General features: G+C 46.5%; 1 protein-coding gene across 8 annotated transcripts in view; it reads left to right on the top strand.

Annotated features, from left to right (window-relative positions):
• PLEKHA7 (pleckstrin homology domain containing A7) overlaps nucleotides 1-19339 on the top strand; it is a 207906-nt gene that overhangs the window by 144932 nt on the left and 43635 nt on the right. For all 8 annotated transcript variants that reach the window (XR_013961626.1, XM_080687743.1, XM_080687740.1 and 5 more), the window contains 2 exons: nucleotides 1460-1635; nucleotides 14171-14626. Coding sequence is in view for 7 of the 8 variants with exons in the window: in XM_080687743.1 (XP_080543869.1) it covers nucleotides 1460-1635; nucleotides 14171-14626 (632 nt within the window). In the remaining variant the exon portion in view is untranslated. The remainder of the gene's footprint in view (nucleotides 1-1459; nucleotides 1636-14170; nucleotides 14627-19339) is intronic.

Here is a 19339-nt window from a genome sequence, read left to right as displayed (position 1 = left end):
AAGCACCTGAATCACTACCTCACAATAGTTAAAAATATTTGGTAACTATATTTCAGCATATTTCCTTTATTTTAATTGTATACTTAAAAGCATTCCGAGAAGAGTTCACAGGATTCATCAAACTGTCAAAGGTTTCATGTGACAAATGAAACCCCAAATTAAGACCCCCTGCTGAATTCTGGCTGAACGCCAGCCAAGAGATGAGGCTTTTCACCGATTTATATTCAACCATCTTGTGTTCTGTCCGTGGTTTCACTTGGCAGGATGTAGATCCTGGAGATACAGCAGTGAGAAGGACAAAGTCCTCACCTTCCTGGGGCTGATATTCTAGACTCTGCATCAGCCTGGGGGTAATTAGGGAATAAGAAGAGAACGTGAAAGCTGTCCTTTTCCTCTCCCACTTCAATTTTGTTTTGCGTCTTTTTCAAATCCATCTCTTCCTCTCCCCTGTCGCGGTCACTGGTCTGTCTCAGCAGGCATCACCCCTCCCCTAGGTAACCTACTCACTGCCAGAACAGCGCCTAGTGCATAGAGAGTGCTCCGGAGTGTTGGCTTCAGCCCCCAGTCCCCTCTGCAGTCTCCAGTCCATCCTCCGCACTGCTCCTAAGTTGCACATCTGTTCAGGTGGTACTCCCACCATAAGCCCTTCAGTGGCTCCCCACTGCCTACAGCATAAAGCCCAGTGTTGGTTTACAAAGCCCCAGCTTGTCTCTTCAGCCCGTTTTTAGCCACTCCCACTTCCACGTTCCCTCCAGCCATAGGCAGTGGCCTGAAGGTCCAGGACATTTCTTGCCCCTTGTTTGGAAACTGTCCCAGGTGCTTCTCAGAGGTCATTCCTGATGCCTCTTCACAGGCTCTTTGCAAGGATACCTGTGAAAGCACCCCGAGGCTTCCTAGCACATAGTAGGTACACAGGGATTTTCAGTCAGATGTTAGCTCTGTCCAACTTTGTAGTGCCTTTTGGGAGAGCCAGAACAGCAGCCTCTTTGGCACGCAGCACATTTCATGCCCAAGCTGCGAAGCGCAGTGAAGAACTGCACCCAGCTGCCTGCTGTTGTGGCTGAGTTTTGACTCAATTCCAGTAATTGTGTGCTTCAGAAGAACCAAAACAGGGATTCCCGAGAATCGGCTTCCAGGGAATGAGGGTTTATTTAAAGCCTTTCTCACGTAAGCCTTGGGTGTGTGTCCCTCCTTACGCACATGAGTAAGATAAGTCAGAAACGGGTAACACCTGCACGGCTTTCCCGTGGGGGAGTAGGCACAGCGGTCACTGGGCCTGACTGCACTGAGAGGGGGGGCTCCAGCTGTGGCGTTTTCCAGGTGTGGAAACAAGTGGGTGGTGCCTGGGCTCTTCAGTCCGGAAGAGGGGAGAACGTGGTTCAGTGTCTCCTTGTTTTTGCCCCTGGAAGTGAAATGCGTGCTAACCTCTCTGTCCCGGGTTTCCGTCTCCCTGTTACAGGCTGTGCATTTGGGGATGCGAGCGCTCATCTATAACACCTCCGCCGGGGGCTCTCAGGCCGAGCAGTCGGGCATGAGGACCTACTACTTCAGTGCCGACACCCAGGAGGACATGAACGCCTGGGTCAGGGCCATGAACCAGGCTGCGCAGGTGCTGTCTCGGTCGTCACTGAAGAGGTCAGTCCCAGCGGAAGGTCCCTGGGAGAGTGCTTCCTACCTTAGGATGGGGACCAAATAAGAACTGAGTGCCCCAAGTTTCACCATTAACCCACTGGCATTAAGCATTGCCCTCTCTGTGAAGTCCTTTTCAACAATGAATTCTCCCGGGAGGAGAATGCCACACGTGTTGCCTGTCACAGCCGGGAGGTCCCCTGGGAGTGGGCTAGTCCACTCTCAGTAAACAGGCCGGGAGAGTGACATGACTGCCCAGGGTACACGGCCTTGGAACTTGGTGTGCGTTTCTTTTTTCTTCTCTGTGTGGTAGACGGGACAACCTTGGGACGCCAGTTGGGGAGGAGAGAGAGGGCAAAAAAGATCTTGCAAACTGTGCCACAGACTGCCCACCATGCTGTCTTCCAGCCGCCCCTTCCCTCCAGTGGGCAAAGCGAGGGTACAGTCAGGGATCTTGAAATTCCTGGACCTCTTGGCTGTTGTTGGCTCCCGGAGAGAGCTGGGTGGCCCTGGAAAATTCAGGGTGTGCTTTTCGCCAGTCCTCATGTGACACGGCCTCCCTTCTTCACCACCTGGACACCTTGCTCTGCTTAGAGGCCTCTTTGACCATGGTCGTCATTTGGTGAGGCCTCAAAACAAAAGGGACCTCCAGCAACCTAAAGGTAGGGTTGTTCAGTGGCTGCAAATGGATTTCAGATGGTGTGTTTTAGCTTGTCACCCTTTTCCAACTCACATGTATGTGATTAGGGGTGTTAGTGGTGTTTCCTAGCTTCATGCTCTCTTTCTTTAGGTGAACAGACCTTTGGTATAGATGGTGACCTCCTTCAAGAGGCCAGGTTGGGGTCAGGCCTCATCCCTTGGAGCTTCCGCAACACCTCAATCGAGCGTTTGTCATGCTGTTTTTTCATTTTTCCCTTCGACTTCTCAGTATCCTAGGCTACAGGCAGAGGTCGTCTTGGTGTCTTCCGCATGATGATACAAATGCCCGTTGAATGAGTGAGAGGCTGAGAGAATGAATGAATATGTTGGACAGGACAGGACCAAAGACTGTCCTGGAAGTTTCCACATGGGTCCTGATTCAGTAACTGCCAACTACGGTCAAGTTTGACTGTACCTCTAGCATTGTCATCTAGCCTGAGTTATTCTGCTGTGTCCAGGATTAGCCTGTGGGCACTCTCTTCACAGTGCCATCGGCATTTCCTTTGTCATCCCAGGAGAAGGGATGACACATTTTGGGCTTGACACATCTTCCAGTGCACTTGCTGGTCCCCAATACTCACTGTGTCCTACTTCTTTGTTATATATATATATTTTTTGTTTGTTTGTTAAATATATATATTTAACTATACAGTAAATGAAGATCTCTTATTATTTAAAAAAATGCAAAAAGGTAAAGACAAAGATATTCCTAATCACCTTCCCAGGGTCATCTCTGTTACCAGGTTAACGGGTATCCTATTAAACTATTTTTTATTCTTTTCTAGACATATACGCACTGTATATATATGTTCCTTTTATGCTTTTTTATTTATTTTTTATATTTCTTTATTGATTTCAGAGAGGAAGGGAGATGGAGAGAGAGGAAGAGAGAAAGAAAGAGGAATATCAATGATGAGAGAGAATCACTGATCGGCTGCCTCCCGCACACCGCACACTAGGGATCGAGCCCGCAACCTGGGCATGTGCCACGACCAGAAATCGAGCCCTGATCTCCTGGCTCATAGGTCAACGCTCAACCACTGAGCCATGCCAGCCAGGCTCTTTTGTGCTTTTTGAAAGTATGAATGATCACATCGTAATCATTTTATATCAGTGTATATTGATCGACTTTATGTTTTGACTGTTGTATGGTATTTCTTAGTACCATAATGTATTTAAGCACGTGTTAAACTTGGGATAGTTTTTCTCTCAATCTTTTACTGTAATAAATAGTCTTTTAATGAAAAACTTTCTACAAGCCTCTGCTTGTGTGAGTCTTTCAGACTCTTGGGTCAAAATACAGTGTATTTTAATTTTTAATCAGTATCACCAAAATGCCATTTAAAGAAAGCTGTATGTTTCACTAACGAGTGCTCATTTCCCTGAATATCTGATATTATCAGTTTTTAAATTTTTTGCTGAGCTGCTGCATAGGTAAATAGTATTTGATTACTTTAATGTGTGTTTCCAGGATTTGAGGTATCTTTTCTATTTTTGGCCACTTGTGTTTCCTCTTCAGTGAATTTTTCTGCTGCATTTATATAATTTTTCTTCTGCCCATTTTCCTATTGCATTTGCTTTTTTGGAGAGCTTCCTTTCCTACATGCTCTGAAACCTGCCTCGCTGAGAAGGCAGCTTACTTCCTTGCAGAGGTTGGTGGTAGGCTCTCCAGCCTTATGGTTAATGGAATCTGTTTTCCCCTCTTTTGAAAATCGGGATGCTGTCTGCTAGTCTCCAGTATTCCAGCATTTTGCCTGTTCTCTTTGATTCCTCAGAGGTCACCTGAATCAGATGAGCCCATCTCCGCCTTCCCTTAGGGCCCTGGGATGCTGATGGCTGGGCCTGGAGCTCAGCCCCTGGAGGCTGGGCCTCGCCCATCTTCCTCCCCATCTTGGCCTTTCAGTCTTTCTTAACCAGGGTGGTTCTCCTTTTCATAGTGAAGATCCTCTTTCTTAATGAAGACATGGAACTAAGTCTAGAAGTTGGAGAATCCAGCTTTATTTAAGTTGTGTCATCCTCCCTAAGCAGAGATACCTATCTCATATTTTTAAGCTCACCCCTCTTATTTTAATTCTTCAAAAAATGTAAAGTTTGTTTTGTTTTGCTTTAAATGAACAAGGATTAGCTCTTTCTAGATTTTACCCTTTTTGCCATCGTTCACATGGCCCATTCCACTGTGGATCTGCTTGATATTGTCGCCACCTTCATTTCTCTTGCATGTCCTTTTAGAACATGGACTCTGAGAGCACCCTGTGTTGTTACGCTGGTTTCTTTAGACCGGCAGTGGAGACTAGGTTCATTCTTGTGTCCCAGCTTTGGTCAGTTCATCGTGGCTGACTAGGGCACTGGGTCAGATATAACTTGAGAATGAAATTGGGCTTAATAAGAAAAAGGCGCTGTGATTGGTAAATCATGTCTGCCTTGAGCCATTCATGATTAATTTGCTAGCTGAGATTTGGATATACAGGGTAGGACAAAAGTAGGCTTACAGTTGTATGTGAAACACAGAGTTTATTCTTGTATTATTATTTACTAATTGTATTGTGTGTAATTGTAAACCTACTTTTGCCCCAACCTGTATTTTACTGTACCTTACCTGAAAATTTTATAATTAACTACCAGATTTTGGTTTGAGAGGGCTCTATTTGTTTCCTCTCAGGCTGCCTTCCCTTTTAGGATCTCAGGCCCTAGATTTTGTATTGTCCCTAGGTTTCCTCTGAACTTTTAGGATTTGTTCTTATTATGCCCTTAATAAACTCTTAAAATCCTATAATCATGTTTTCCTTTTAAAAAACAAACAGTTTGCCTGGCTGGCATGGCTCAGTGGTTGAGCATCAACCTATGAACCAGGAGGTCATGGTTCGATTCCCAGTCAGGGCACATGCGCGGGTTGCAGGCTTGATCCCCAGTTAAGGCATGCAGGAGGCAGCTGATCTGTGATTCTCTCTCATCACTGATGTTTCTATTTCTCTCCCTCTCCCTTCCTCTCTGAAATCAATAAAAATACATACTTAAAAAAACCCCCCACAGTTTGTTCTACCTTCTGAGTCAGAATAAAAGCATTTCCTCTTAATTTTATGAGAGATGAAATTGTCAGTGAAGCAAATCCAGACTTTAGTAAATGTTCTGTGTTTTTTTTTTTAATTTTTATTTATTTATTTTTTTTCAGAATGAGATGTTCAGACATTTGGTTAGTTAGAATTATTTTTCAGGCAGAACTAAATCTTTCCTTTCCTCCAGTTTGGTGATCTGCATGGGAAAACTTGCGTCACTGTTAAGGGGGTGGCCCAGTAGTGGTGCTTTGTTCTCTCCTCTCCTTGACTCTCACCCAAATGCTTCCAGGCTTAGTCATATGGGCAGCTGCTTTCTGTATGAATGTGGTATAGTAGCACTCCTGATTGCAAGGTTACAGAAGATGCAGACAGGTTTACCTTGAGGGGGGAATGTATTGGTTCATGTCAATGAAAAGTTCAGAATAGATCTAGCTTTAGAAACAGCTGGGTTAAGGCTCAGACAATACCCTTATAAGTCATTCTCTGGGCTCTGCCCACTTCTGGATTCATTCTTGAACTCCATATGGAGGTCCCTGGCAGATCTAGGTGGCAGAATAGCTGCAGTAGCCCCAGACTTAATGTCATCCAGGTTCAGTCTAGCAGGAAGGAGCAGAGTTGTGTCCAGAAGCTCTGAGATCCATTATGATTAAACAGGCTTAGATCACATTTACACACTTAAAACCAGTGGTCGGCAAACTCATTAGTCAGCAGAGCCAAATATCAACAGTACAACGATTGAAATTTCTTTTGAGAGCCAGATTTTTTAAACTTCTTCTAACGCCACTTCTTCAAAATAGACTTGCCCAGGCCGTGGTATTTTGTGGAAGAGCCACACTCAAGGGGCCAAAGAGCCGCATGTGGCTCGCGAGCCGCGGTTTGCCGACCACTGCACTAAACCATGCACCATGGCCAGGGAACACACATGCTGATTGGCGCAGGCCTGAGATACATGCTCCACTGCTGAGAACCAGACCATGGGCCTAAGAGTGAGGCAGGGGTGGATGCCCAAGTAGCATTAGGGCTGTGGGCAAAGGAAGGTAAATGACGTGCGCAATGAGATAAAGGAGGCGCGAACAGCCACTGTCCAGGGCAGCTGGCTCACCCCTTATTTCCTACTATATTGACCTCTTTTACCTTAAGCATCTCCTCGCAGAGCGTAGTCTCTGAGGTCAGATAAGCCTAGTTCAAATCCCACTGCTTTCTAGTTGTGTCACTTGTACACTTTAGGTATGCTGTTTAAACCTCAGCTTTTCTTAGTTCTGGAATTGTTGCAAGTATTAAATAAACGAATGGATAAAGTGCCTACTGAGCATGATGCCTAAGACGTAGTAGATACCCCTTCCACCTAGGCTGCTTCCATAGGGTTTGGTTTAACAATATCATTGGCTTTTTCCTCTGGATCACAGGGATGATGAATTTCCTGGGAGCAAATTACACTTCCTCCCTCACCAGGATGTGCCCCTCCCCCAGCAGTGTGAACTGTAGTTCAACAACCCAGGGTCCTGCAGCAAAGTCCCTCAGCCTGCTCTTTACACACACACACCCTGCCCCCAGCCTTTTCCTGCAACATTCCCAGGAGCCAAGCTGAGCACCCTCACTGCACCTCTTCCCTTTGCCCTCTTCTTTCCTACACAGGCTTCAGGGTCTCTTGATAGATATTCATTCACGTATTCTCGAGACCTTACCCCTACCCCAAGCTGTAAGGGGCATGCACCAAGCATTGCTGCCAGCTACCTCCTGTTCATAGTTTTTCCCCCTGTTCCCGTGTTCTTCGACGTGTCAGACTTTGGACTCTAGTTTTAGATTCCCTACACCTCCTTGAAATCTGTCTTCCCAACTTTCCCTGATGGACTGCTTTTTCTCTCTTATCATAGGATGCCTGCCCTCTCTAACAAGCTAAGCAGGGAGGTCACCTTGCCCTCACAACTCACATCTGACAAGTGACTCAGATAAGGAGGGCCTATCAGAATGCAACTTACCTCTTTTCTCAGTTTCCAAACTTTTGTGGTCTCCAGTGTAACTATAGCCCTGTCTTGGGACTGAAGGAACTTATAGTCTCGTTACCATTGTAGTAAAATCCAATTTCCTTAAAACGGGGCTTTTGAGCAATGCATGGGTCTGGTCCCTACAGACACTTTTGGCTCATATCTTGCCACTCCCCATTCTCTGTGCCCCAACCACACTGAATTTCTTGAGTTGGGTGCATTCGTTCATGCATTCATCCATTTAGTCTTTTATTTTATGAATATTTATTGAGAGCATATTTTGGGTCACAATGTTAAAGATGCTGGGAAATACAACAGTGTTCAAGAGAGAGGCAAAGTCCCATGCATTCTTGGGTGGAGGTCAGGGAGACAGACCATAAACAGGCAAACAAATCAACAAGATGATTTTTTATCATGATCTGTGCATGAAGATGCAGTAAAATAGGATGATGGGGTTGGAGAGACTAGCGGGCAGGAAGTAGGGTGGTCAGGGGAGGCTTCTCTATATAGAGATGATGTGGGTGTGAGGCCTGATTGATACAAGAAAGTCCCATATGCAAGACTTAGAGGAAGAATGTTCTGGGCAGAAGGAATGGCACTTACAAACAACCTTAGGCAAGAATGAGCTTGGTTTGTTCAAGAAACAGAAGCTTGGGAGTATGGCTGAATCAGAGAGCAAGGGGTGGAGTAGACTGTGGTGGCATCTGGGACTTAGATAGTGGTCCATCTCTGGAGGCATTAGGATCCCTCTGGGCCTTGCTCAGCTGCTCCCCCAGCCCTCACCCTTATTAGGACAACTTCACATCCTCCAAGTCTTAGTCTAGATGTTATTTCCTCCTTCCCTGACCCTTCAGTGTGTTAGATGCCCCTGCTTGTAGCGCTTTGTCATTCCTTAGGCATAGCACTTTCACGCTAACGTTACATTGGCCTGGTTTCTGATTGTCGCCCCTACTAAACTGTAAGCTCCTTGAAAATGAGAAGAGTGCCTGGCACATAGCAAACATTCAGTTATTGAATGGGTGCATGGATGTTGGGCTGGCTGGGCAGGTGGGTGGGTGGAGAGATGGATGGACCAAACATCTATAGAAACTCTACCTGTGAGATGTTCAGATAAGGACTTGGGATGTCCCAGAGCAATCTGAGCAGTGCTGTGGGACTGGCGTGTGGGGAATCAGCCTGCTCAGAAATGGCTCTCTGCACTCTCTTCAGAGAACTGAGTATTTAACCTTCCAAATTCTGATCACTTTGGGTAAAGTGTAGCAGGAATACCTGAGGTTGGACAAGCCCCTGGGTCCCTTGGCAGAAGTTATGAATACTTAGCCAGGTGCAGGGCTTTGGGGTCGGACCAGATGGGGTTTGAGTCTTGCTTGTGTCACTGGTTGCATGATCCAAGGCAAGATGGTGAACCTCTCTGAGCTTCACTTTCATTACCTGTAATGAAAGAGTAAGACTAGCTCTAGCCTTGTGGGTTTGTCCAATGATAAAAAGAGGTCATGCATGTAACGAGCTTGGCTGAGGGTTTTGCACTTACCGAGTGCACAGTCAGTGATGGCCGTTGCTGCCATCATCCCCATCCCAGTAGAGTTAATTTATTGTGAGTAATCCAGCACTCACCTGACTGCCCTCAGCCTCTCTGGACTTGATAGTACTAACCTTGCAGGCATTAGAGATGGGCTGTGTCGAGTTTGTGGCACACAATAGGACCCAGCATTTGGTAATAATAACCAAGCATTGGCCACAAATACTGAATGAGCCAGAACTGTGCCTGCCATGTAGGGCGATGGGAGGTGAGTAGGTGTGGCCTGTGCCAGGACTGCAGACTAGCTCAGGTTGAGCTGGGGCCCTGGAGCACCACTTGCTCAGGTAGAAGGAAGAGGGAAGGATTCTCCAGGCAGGAATGAGCAGAGTGAGGAGACCCGGCCAGCATAGACTACCTTTCCTTTCTTCTTCGTCTGGTTTGTCAGTCCTTAAATCTTCACAGGGGACTTTGCCAATAGCCATTCTGCCGAGGCAAGAGGCACCTCAGCTGGGCAGTCTGGAGGTGCATTTATTCTTCGGCCTTGCCCTTCTCTAGGGGCGGGCAGCCTGGGGATTGCGGAGTGTGCTCAGCGCTGCCAGGCCCTCTATTGTTCATTTAGAGCAGAACATGAAAGGTAGCCAGATACCTTTTCCCCTCCCAGGGGGACTGACCTAGTTAACTCTGGGGAGAAGCAGAAACCGACTCCTGTCTTCCTTTCCAGCCATTTGCTCCCTCAAATGCTAGGAGCGAATTCAAGCGAGCAAACCTGTCTTAGGGCTCCCTAGAGACTCCGAGTCCCTTTCTCTTCACCCTTTTGTGCAAGTCTGTGGACTGTGTCCAGGGTGGGTCCTGTTTTGGAGCTCACTGTCCTCCTGAGGCTGAGGATCAGTGCTTGGGACTTGGCATCTGTCAACACAGGCTAAGCTGGCCTCCCCGGACAGGGCTTCTGCCACTGACCTGGCTCAGACCAGACTCTCCAAGAATATCAGTGGCCTGGCCCTGGTTCTCGTTGCTCATCTGGTTCTTAGTGAGGTGAATGGGCAGGGATCCTCCAGTGGGACTGCAACAGAGGGGCTGTATCCAACAATAGGACCGAGGTCCAACCAAGCCGCTCCATGTTGTCATTCCTCTGCCCACCCGTCTTGGAATGAGTTTTAATGTGTGTGTTTAGCATAAAGATAGAGGGGAACGCTATTCCTTATTTCCTGGTGAGATAAGAGTTTGGGATCAGAATAAAATGATAACCAGTGCACAGTTGCGTAGTATGATGTTACCTTCCAACTTCTTGTGAAGAAAAGGGATGAGAGGGAAGTATCCTGGTCTGAGATGCGTTCTCTTCCCACTTGCAGTGGAAATAAGAATCTGCTGAAAGCAGACAGAGAGCATTGCTGTGATCTGCTGAAAATGAGGGCATAGCCCCTGCAAATGAAAGGCTTAGCCCTTAATTCAGGGATTGTATTTGGTTGCTAGTCATAGAACAACCCGATTGTGCACTCAAATTGGGCGTTCGTTTTCTCACAGAACAGGAACCCAGGCCGGTATACCAGCTCCATGATGCCATCGGGAGCCCGGCTCTTGCTTTCTACCCAGGTTTCAGGAGGTGGCTTTCATTCACATTGTTGTCACCTTGCTCTCCAGCACAGAGGCTACATTCCAGGCAGGAGGAAGGGAAGGTTAGCTAAGCCAGCTAAGGTGCCTTCTTTTAAAGACTTGAAGATGTCTGCGTACGTCTTATTGGCTGGATCTGTGTTAGTTACATGATCACCCTCCGTTCCAAGGCAGGTTGGGAAATGTATGTTTTTTTGCTGGGTACATTGCTGCTTTAAAAAATATTGGGATAAGGCAGGAGGGGAGAATAGATGTTGGGAGGCAACCGATTTGCATGTGAAGGCACACTGTGTGCCAGACATGCGCTGTGCTTATTCTGTGCATTGTCCCCTTTAATCCTCCCAACAACCCAAGAAGGCAGGGGCTGGTGTCCCCATTTCGCATAGGAGGAACCTGAAACCAGAGAGGTCAGGGACTTTCCCAGAGGCACCCAGCGTATATTGGGGTGAAGCCAGCACTTGAGTCCAGGCCTGACTAGCTCGAAATCCTATGCCCTCTGGGTTTGTTGTGCTCGGGAAGTGATATACATGGTCCAAATGGTCACCAAATATCAGAAATTTCCCATGTTTTGAATAATACCTGACTCCAGGTGCTTACAGTGATTGCATTAGCCTGCACAGGAAAGGCTGTGTCATCTTACCTACACATCTATGCCCTGCACGGCCAGCGTCTGAGTGACACCATCATTGACAGCCGAGTGTGCTTCATTCTTTCCCATCACTGTGCTTCATTGAGCATGGCAAATCTATTTTATGACAGGTCTCCTGATTTGAGAAGTCATGTGTTAAATTGTTGGGAATATAAGGAGACAGGGAGAAAGCCAAAAAACATTTTTGCCTTCAAGCCTATAACTTGGTAAATTCAATGTTGAAGTCGAGTAAGGTGGGGGAGTAGGGAGCATTACCTGCCCTTTCTTACCTGTAGCTATAGTTTAAACATTTGGGGCACAAAGGCATTTTCTCTATGGCCCAGCAGCCAAGACTTGTTCATAACCCCAAGTCTTAGGGCCTAGAATGCTGCCAGACTGCCCTTCTTTTAGCTGCTCTCTAAAGCTTTGTTTTGTAGTAAATGTTGGTGTTAATCTGAAGAAAAGGATTTGTCATTCCCTATCAAATTTATCTTCAGAAAGGACTGACATATAGAAGGGTGTGTACCTCATGTGAACATGTACAGTAGGACTAAGATTGACAGTTATACGTTAGAAAAGCCTGGCACACTCCACGATTTGAAGTCAGTTTATGGGAACAGTTGATTAGATGGGGTGTTAGGATCGTCTGGCTTTGACGGCAGAAGCTATTTTCTGTACTACTTTTCCATGCACCCAAATGCCTATCCCAGTGGGTATATGAGTGCTCAGTAAATGCATGGTACTTGATCAGGAAAGTCCATGTTACAGTTGGTTGCCCTGAGACACTGTACCACAATCCTTGGGTCCTGTAGTTGAGGAAACCCTTTTCCCTTCTGTTCTTATTTCATACATGTAGGTGGTCTATTTGCTTCACATTGTAGCTTGTATGACAAAGTGTGGTTTATCTTTGGGTATGAGTAACAGGAGGTGCAGTTACTTAGGCCTCACAATTAGAGTAACCAGGTGATAAAGCTCCTTGGCCAGGGCATGACCCAGAGTGCGGCCAGAGTTTAATCTTAAGGCAGCAGCCTTACCACAGCCTCCATGGACGGTTTCTCAAATTTGAGAAATAGTAAAGAAGATAAAGGCCAACTTAAGCAATGTGAAGGCTTCTGGTTGGGGTTACACTGATGTGGTTATGGAGGATTAAAGGAAGAAAGGAAAGATGAAATCAAAACCCAGAATGTGTACATTGTGGAACAGAGTTGTCACTTCATAGATTTACTGTAAGAATTGCTTTTTCTAAAAGTGTAGAACCTGAATAGTTCCTATATGTTCCTACTGCTGGAGGTTATAGTAATGGAAAGGCCCTCAGAGATCATCATCTAAATATCCTATATAATAAAGAGCTAATATGCTAATTAGACTGAACAGTCAAACGACCTGGACAACCTTCCGGACGAAGCCGGGGCTGCAAGGGCCAGCCAAGGCTGTGAGGGGCTGCGAGGGCCGAGCCCCTTGCACAGATTTCGAGCATCGGGCCTCTAGTGTCATTATAAAATGATATAATAGGATTCCTTCCACTATAAGTAACAGAGACCAAACTCAAACTAGCTTAATGAGAAAGAGAAGTTACTGGTTCACAAACAAAAAGTCCAAATATTTACCTGGTTTAGGTATGGCTAAATCTAGGAACTCAGGTCAAGCATTTAGGATCCTGTTTCTCTCCATCTGCTTTCCTTGGTGTTGGTCTTATTTTCAAATAGTTGCTTTCCACACAGTTGTAGCAGCTCAAGGCCAGCTCCAACCAGTGTCCCAGGGCTAACTCTGATTGGCCTGGATTAGGTCATGTGTCAACCTCTGAACCAGTCACCGAAACTTTAGAGCCTCAGCTGGGCAGGGACTAGTACAGTGGGCAGCTTCCAAACCACATGGACTGAGAGTGGAGGAGGGTGATCCCCAAATGAAAATTGAAATGCTGTTGCCAGGAGTTATAGGAGGTGGGGGCAAAGAGGTCCCCTAGTGATGGATAAAAGGTAGTCCAGAGTTATGTTGTTGTTGTTGTTTCCCACAAAGCTTTGGGTTTTTATGGAAAAGTCATGAGCACATGAACAGTGGGATGTGGGGTTGCGTTCCTATTCTCCAGGCCCAAGTTAAGGCCAACAGTTAGTACACACTAAGAAGCAGACCGTGTGATGGGTGTATTTTCACTTTTTATTGACATTTTAATTCCGTTTTAGCTCCCAGACTGGATTGGTTTTGCCCTGAATCTGTGCTGAGTATTGGTAGCTGAGGTTATGTGGTCGTTGCAAGGCCACCTGGGTCTGGCCGCCCAGATGTAAATGCAGCAGCATTTCCAATGTATGCTTTCATGTTGTAATGGAAAGATCTCTGGCTTGGCCGTTTGAAGAGTGATGGATCTCGAGGCCAGGACTTTTTCACCATGGGGCAGACTGGCTGCCCCATCCAAGAGTTTCTGATAATTTCCTGGTCCTTCTGGGATGGAGTGTGTTCCCCTCCCTGCCTCCCCAGTCTAAATTCTGCAAAGTGGAGCCACTGCTGTGTCCCTGGTACCAGATAGTGGGAATGTTCCTTATGCTGCCATTGCTCTTGGGGCCGTGCTGGCAGCCAGTGGGCTCAGGAGCCTTTCTGTCCAAGCGGGACCGCCTCAGGCAGATGGCTATATGGAAAGGTATGAGACTGTCACTGTATCATTTACTCATTCAGAGTACTTACAGAGCGCCTGTTCTGTAACAGTCTCCAAGATCTGGGCATATGATGCTTGGCAAGATGGGCCTCTCGCCTGATGGAACTCAGTCTACTTGGGCCAGTTGGGCCAGTGTAACTATGGAGTCGGTTAAGGTGCTGATCTAGACTGGGTACATGTGGCTGGGGTGGCTTCCAGGAAGTGGTAACATTTTAATCAGATCTCCAAGGAGTAGAAGTTTAAGTGGGTGGAGTGAGGGACTGGGCATAAAAGGTAGTCCAGGCAGAGGGAACAGCCCGCGCCAAGTTCTGGTGGTAGTTTGAGTGCCTGGGGTGTGCTTTGGGGAGATTGGCTGCCGGCTGTGCTGTCTGGATCGGGCTGAATATACTGCTGTCGTTGCAGGGACCTGGAGAAGCTGGAGCGGCAGGCAGTCCCCCAGGTCAACCACGCAGAGTCCTGTCGTGAGTGTGGCCGCATGGGACCCGGACATGCGAGGGATTGTCCTCATCGCCGCCATGAGGACTCCTACGGCTACGAGAGGCGGGAGCAAGAGGAAGAACGGTACCGTTCCCACCCATCCGAGGGCAGGAGGGACAGGAGCAAGACCAGGTCCCCGTACTCGCCAGCTGAGGAGGATGCCTTATTCGTGGATTTACCCAGTGGCCTGAGAGGCCAGCAGCCACAGCCCCAGCGGGCAGAGAAGAATGGCATCGCATATGGCCCAGGAGAGCAGAATGGAACTGGCGGATACCAGCGGGCCTTTCCTCCCAGGACCAACCATGAAAAGCACAGCCAGCGGAAGAGCAGCCTGCCCCAGGTGGAGCACTGGGCCAAGTCCCAGAAGGGGGATGGCAGGAGGTCAGTAATAGAGCTAAATCGCTGCTACCTATAAGCAAAATAACGCAGTAACAGTCGCTGTCATTTACACAGCAGGCACTGGGTAATGCTGGCCTTAAACGCTCTACCTCCATTATCTCAAAAAATCCCATAACAATTCTGCAAGGAGGGGGAATAGTCAATTTATAGATGAGGAGACTGAGGCTGGGAGAAGGGAAGGAACCTGCCCAGGGCGCACAGGTACGTGGCAAAGCCAGAGTTCAGATCCGGGCCTACAGGCCTCCCGAGCCACACGAGATAGCATGAGGAGGCTTCTTTGTTCCCCGGAGAGCGCGCTTTGAGACAGTCAGCCTGTAGACAGTAACTCCTCTTCTCCTTTTACCTGCTCCTTCTCTGCATCCGGGAAGTAGTTATAGAAACGAGAGTAAGTGCAGGCCCGTTTTAACTTGCAGCACATAGAGTGGCACTTAGGCACTGCTGACTTAGGCTTCACCATGCCCATTCCTTCCAGAAGCAGTTTTCAATGATTTAGAGCACGTGAATCCTTGGTGTTTGCAAAGCACTGTCTGTATTTTATTATAATTTTAGATTAATTAGGGCACATTTATGAATGTGAATAATACAGGGTCACCCAGCTTCCATTGTCCCCAGAAGCCCCTGTGTTTTGCCTTCATTGCAAAGACAGCAAAACCCCCTCACTGTCCTCAGGCTTGTGAAACAAACCACCGACTGTAGAGGTGAGAACAAGGCCTGGGTGCATTCAGAAAGTGCCCCCTGTGCCAGAAGGGCCCGGGGAAGCACCAGAGCTCAGGCCGAGTTGGCCACGGCCTGGTAAACATGAGCTGACTGCCACACTTCATTCTCCCTGTTGGCGAGCCGGCTTTCCACCTGCAGGCTCTGCAGGCAGCAGCGCTCCTAGGGGAATAGCCCAGGCCTGCTTTCCAGCATGTGGGTGTGGAGTGCATGTGCGGGTTGTGTAACCTCTTTAATCTGGTCCAGCTGGACAGTCGTGAGGGTAGATGGTGGAGAAGTCACAGTGGAACCCCCTAAGCAATTGATGGACATGGTTGTGGGCCTTTTGTGTCATAGCTGAGATGCTTTCCCATCCCCACTGGGACTGAGCAGATGTCGGTTTGTTCACATTTGGTGTCTTATGGAAAATGGAAGCTCTGCTCAAGGACACAGGGGAGGGCGCTGCTATGCTCAGTGCTGGACAAGGTGGTTGTAAGTGACTTTCCTGCTGAATGAGCTGGGAAAGCTGGGTCCTCAGATTAATATGCAGGTCCTCATATTAATATAAGGAATTTGGGTTTTATTTGAAAAAGCAACAGGGGGAACCACTGGAAGGATTTTTTTATAAGTATATTTTAATTTTTAAAATTTTCACAATTTAAATAAAATTCAGCTAGTTAACATAAACACAGAGGAAATGCACATAATTTACAGCCATGTACAGAATACAATAGCAACCCTCATATAAATGGTCAAAAGATACCAACTCTTGAAGTTGATTATTAGCTATGACTTTGAAAGGTCAAGATTTAATTGTTCACATATACAGGGGCACACATTCAAAATGTTTATTCAAAATGTTAACACAAAAACTGAGTGAAACGAGAATTTTCAGTTTGTAAAAGGAGTAGCATAAGCCCTAACCAGTTTGGCTCAGTGGATAGAGCGTCGGCCTGCGGACTGAGGGGTCCCAGGTTTGATTCCAGTCAAGGGCATGTACCTTGGTTGCGGGCACATCCCCAGTAGGGGGTGTGCAGGAGGCGGCTGATCGATGTTTCCCTCTCATCGCTGTTTCTAACTCTCTATCCCTTTCTCTTCCTCTCTGTAAAAAAAAAAAAAAATCAATAAAATATATAAAAAACAACAACAAAAAAGGAGTAGCATAAAAAGTAGTATTTAGCTTAACAAGAAATATAAGGGCATGACAGAGATCTGAGTAGGCAGAAAGTTAGTATATTATATGTTTTTTGTTTTTTTTGTTTTTTAAATATTTTTTATTGATTTTTTTTTTTTTTTACAGAGAGGAAGGGAAAGGGATAGAGAGTTAGAAACATCGATGAGAGAGAAACATCGATCAGCTGCCTCCTTCACACTCCCCACGGGGGATGTGCCCGCAACCAAGGTACATGCCCTTGACCGGAATCGAACCTGGGACCCTTCAGTCCGCAGGCTGACGCTCTATCCACTGAGCCAAACCAGTTAGGGCAGTATATTATATGTTTTTATATAATTAAAATTCCTTCCAATTTATGGAAGGAACTATGTTCTTAGGAATGTTGAAGTCATGATCAATATTAGAGGAAAAAGCTAAACTATTACATTTATCAGCCCCAAAAGGGCCCCTATATGTAGTATTAACAGTCTGGGCAGAAGAGCATGTAAACAACGAAAGACAGGCATGAACAATACTGGGAGAGTAAAGAATAGATTGGTTTCTAGCATTTAAACCCTTCAAGTTCAAATTAATATTTTGAGTGATTTAACACAAATCTAAAAATACTGACATGTTTATGTTCCAATAAGAGTAAACACTCATTATTTTTAACCCAAACTCTGTTGGTCCTAATATACAAATGCTTTTCTAAAATGGGCATTAGGTTTTAGGAGACAAAAGGCTGTATTAAATGATCTAATAATATTCTATTCTTGGTTTCAAAGTTACAAATCAATTACTTGTGGGCCCCATCCTTAAAGGCTGGTTTCACAGATACATACATAATAAAAATTAAGACAAGGCTTTGGTGATAGTTTTTTTCCTGGATTTAAAAGCACCATAGGGACCCCACAATCACAGGGTTTGGTAATTCTCAGATTTGGACTTTGAAATTTAGGAGACTATTTTCTGTGAGCCACAAGTACCAGAGTTCTTTCTGCTGCTCTATGAGGGTATGCTGTTTCAGTATCTACTGCTTTAACCTGAATAAGTTCAGTTTAATTTTGAGAAGATTCTACAATAAAAGTACATACCCATCTGAAGAGTGCCGACTACCTCCAATCCTATATAATAAAAGGCTAATATGCAAATGACCGAATGGTGGAATGACCGGTCACTATGATGCGCACTGACCACCAGGGGGCAGACACTCGATGCAGGAGCTGCCCCTGGTGGTCAGTGTGCTCCCACAGGGGGAGCGCTGCTCAGCCAGAAGTCGGGCTCACAGCTGGTGAGCACAGCGGCAGTGGTGAGAGCCTCTCCTGCCTCCGTGGCAGTGTTAAGGATGTCCGACTGATGGCTTAGTGGGCCTAAGCCATCAGTCGGACATCCCCCCAGGGCTCCCGGACTGCAAGAGGGCGCAGGCCAGGCTGGGGGACCCCCCCCCCCCCCGCCAAGTGCATGAATTTTGTGCACCGGGCCTCTAGTTTAGAAATAAAATGTTATCTGATAGAAAATAGATGAAAACAAACACCATTTTTAAAAAAGTTCAATGCTTTAAGTCTGCATTTTTCTTTTTAAACATTTGCCTCAATTTAAAACAAGATCTACAAAGAAATGTTTCAGAGGCAAATTTTATAAATAATTTGTAGTGACCCCCCCCACCCCCAAATTATCTCTGTCAGACATAAAGTACACTACAGCAGACTGTGCTTTGGGGGAAAAAAGAATGAAAACAAACGACATTGCCCCTTTCCAGTTGTTGCACAAAGAAATAGCCTAAGACCTTTTCCTTCCAGTACATACATAAAAGTCACTTTTAAAAACTAAATATAATGCACTAAAGGTCAGCGTAAGTTTTACTTGCTCAATACAAACAGGAGTACCACTGGGAGGTTTTAAGAGGTAAGTGGTATAATGTGATTAGTAATCCACAAAGCGCCTGGGGCGGAAGGAGGCTGTTGTGGTGGCCGGGACTGGTGACAATGGAAACAGAAAGAAAGAGGTTGGAGGTGCATTTTAGAGACTTAAAAGCAAAACTTGTCAATGAATGGGAAGTTCAGGATGAGAGAAAGGGAGGAACCAGGAGGATCCCTAGAATTTTTACTTGAATAACTGGGTGGTTCCGATGTGGGGTGGGTTTAGAAACTAGTTTGGGGGAAACCAGGGTTTCCATGTTGGACATATAAGTTTCAGAAACCTATTAGCTATCCAAGGGCAGATGTCATGTAGGCAGTTAGATGTGTTTGGTGATGTTGAGGTTTGAGGGCTGGTTGGACATGCCAGTTGTGGGCAATCAGCGTGTAAATGGTACCTCAACACTTAGAAGTTAGCAGCCGGAGCGGGATCCTGCAGAGAAGACTGTGGTCAAAGGGGAACTCATGATAAGTTAGCCGTTTCCTCTTCTATGCAACTCTTAGGGAGCTGGTTGAGGGAGACAAAAGCAGGAGAAACCAGGCGTCGGGGCAGATAGGAAGGGCAAGGGTGGACCCTGATGAGCCTGTATTTCCTGATGGAGAATTTGGATTTAAGCCTGAGGCCCGTGACAGCCGTTGGTGGACTTTCAGCAGCTGCCTGGCATGGCACTGTTACTGAGAATGGTTCACAAGGCACTGACAGAGAAGCGGTATGGCAGAAGGAATTCCACAAGCTGAGTGACTGCTATGCAGTTATAGGTTATTCATTGTGAAATGTCTCCACATAACTGTTTCTGGCAGCCCACAAACCCGCATTATTCTGCTACACACAGTGGTCTGTGTTAGGGGGTGGGGGTGCACCTCTGGAGCTAGAGGATGAGAAGTCAACACCAGCCGATTAGAGATGGCTGGCGAAGGCGTTGGACTGTCCCT

Source organism: Plecotus auritus (assembly GCF_963455305.1).
Source record: "Plecotus auritus genome assembly, chromosome: 9".
In the NCBI taxonomy this organism is placed as follows: domain Eukaryota; kingdom Metazoa; phylum Chordata; class Mammalia; order Chiroptera; family Vespertilionidae; genus Plecotus; species Plecotus auritus.
Note: the sequence above shows the minus strand (reverse complement) of the source record. Positions and strands in the feature narration are given on the sequence as shown.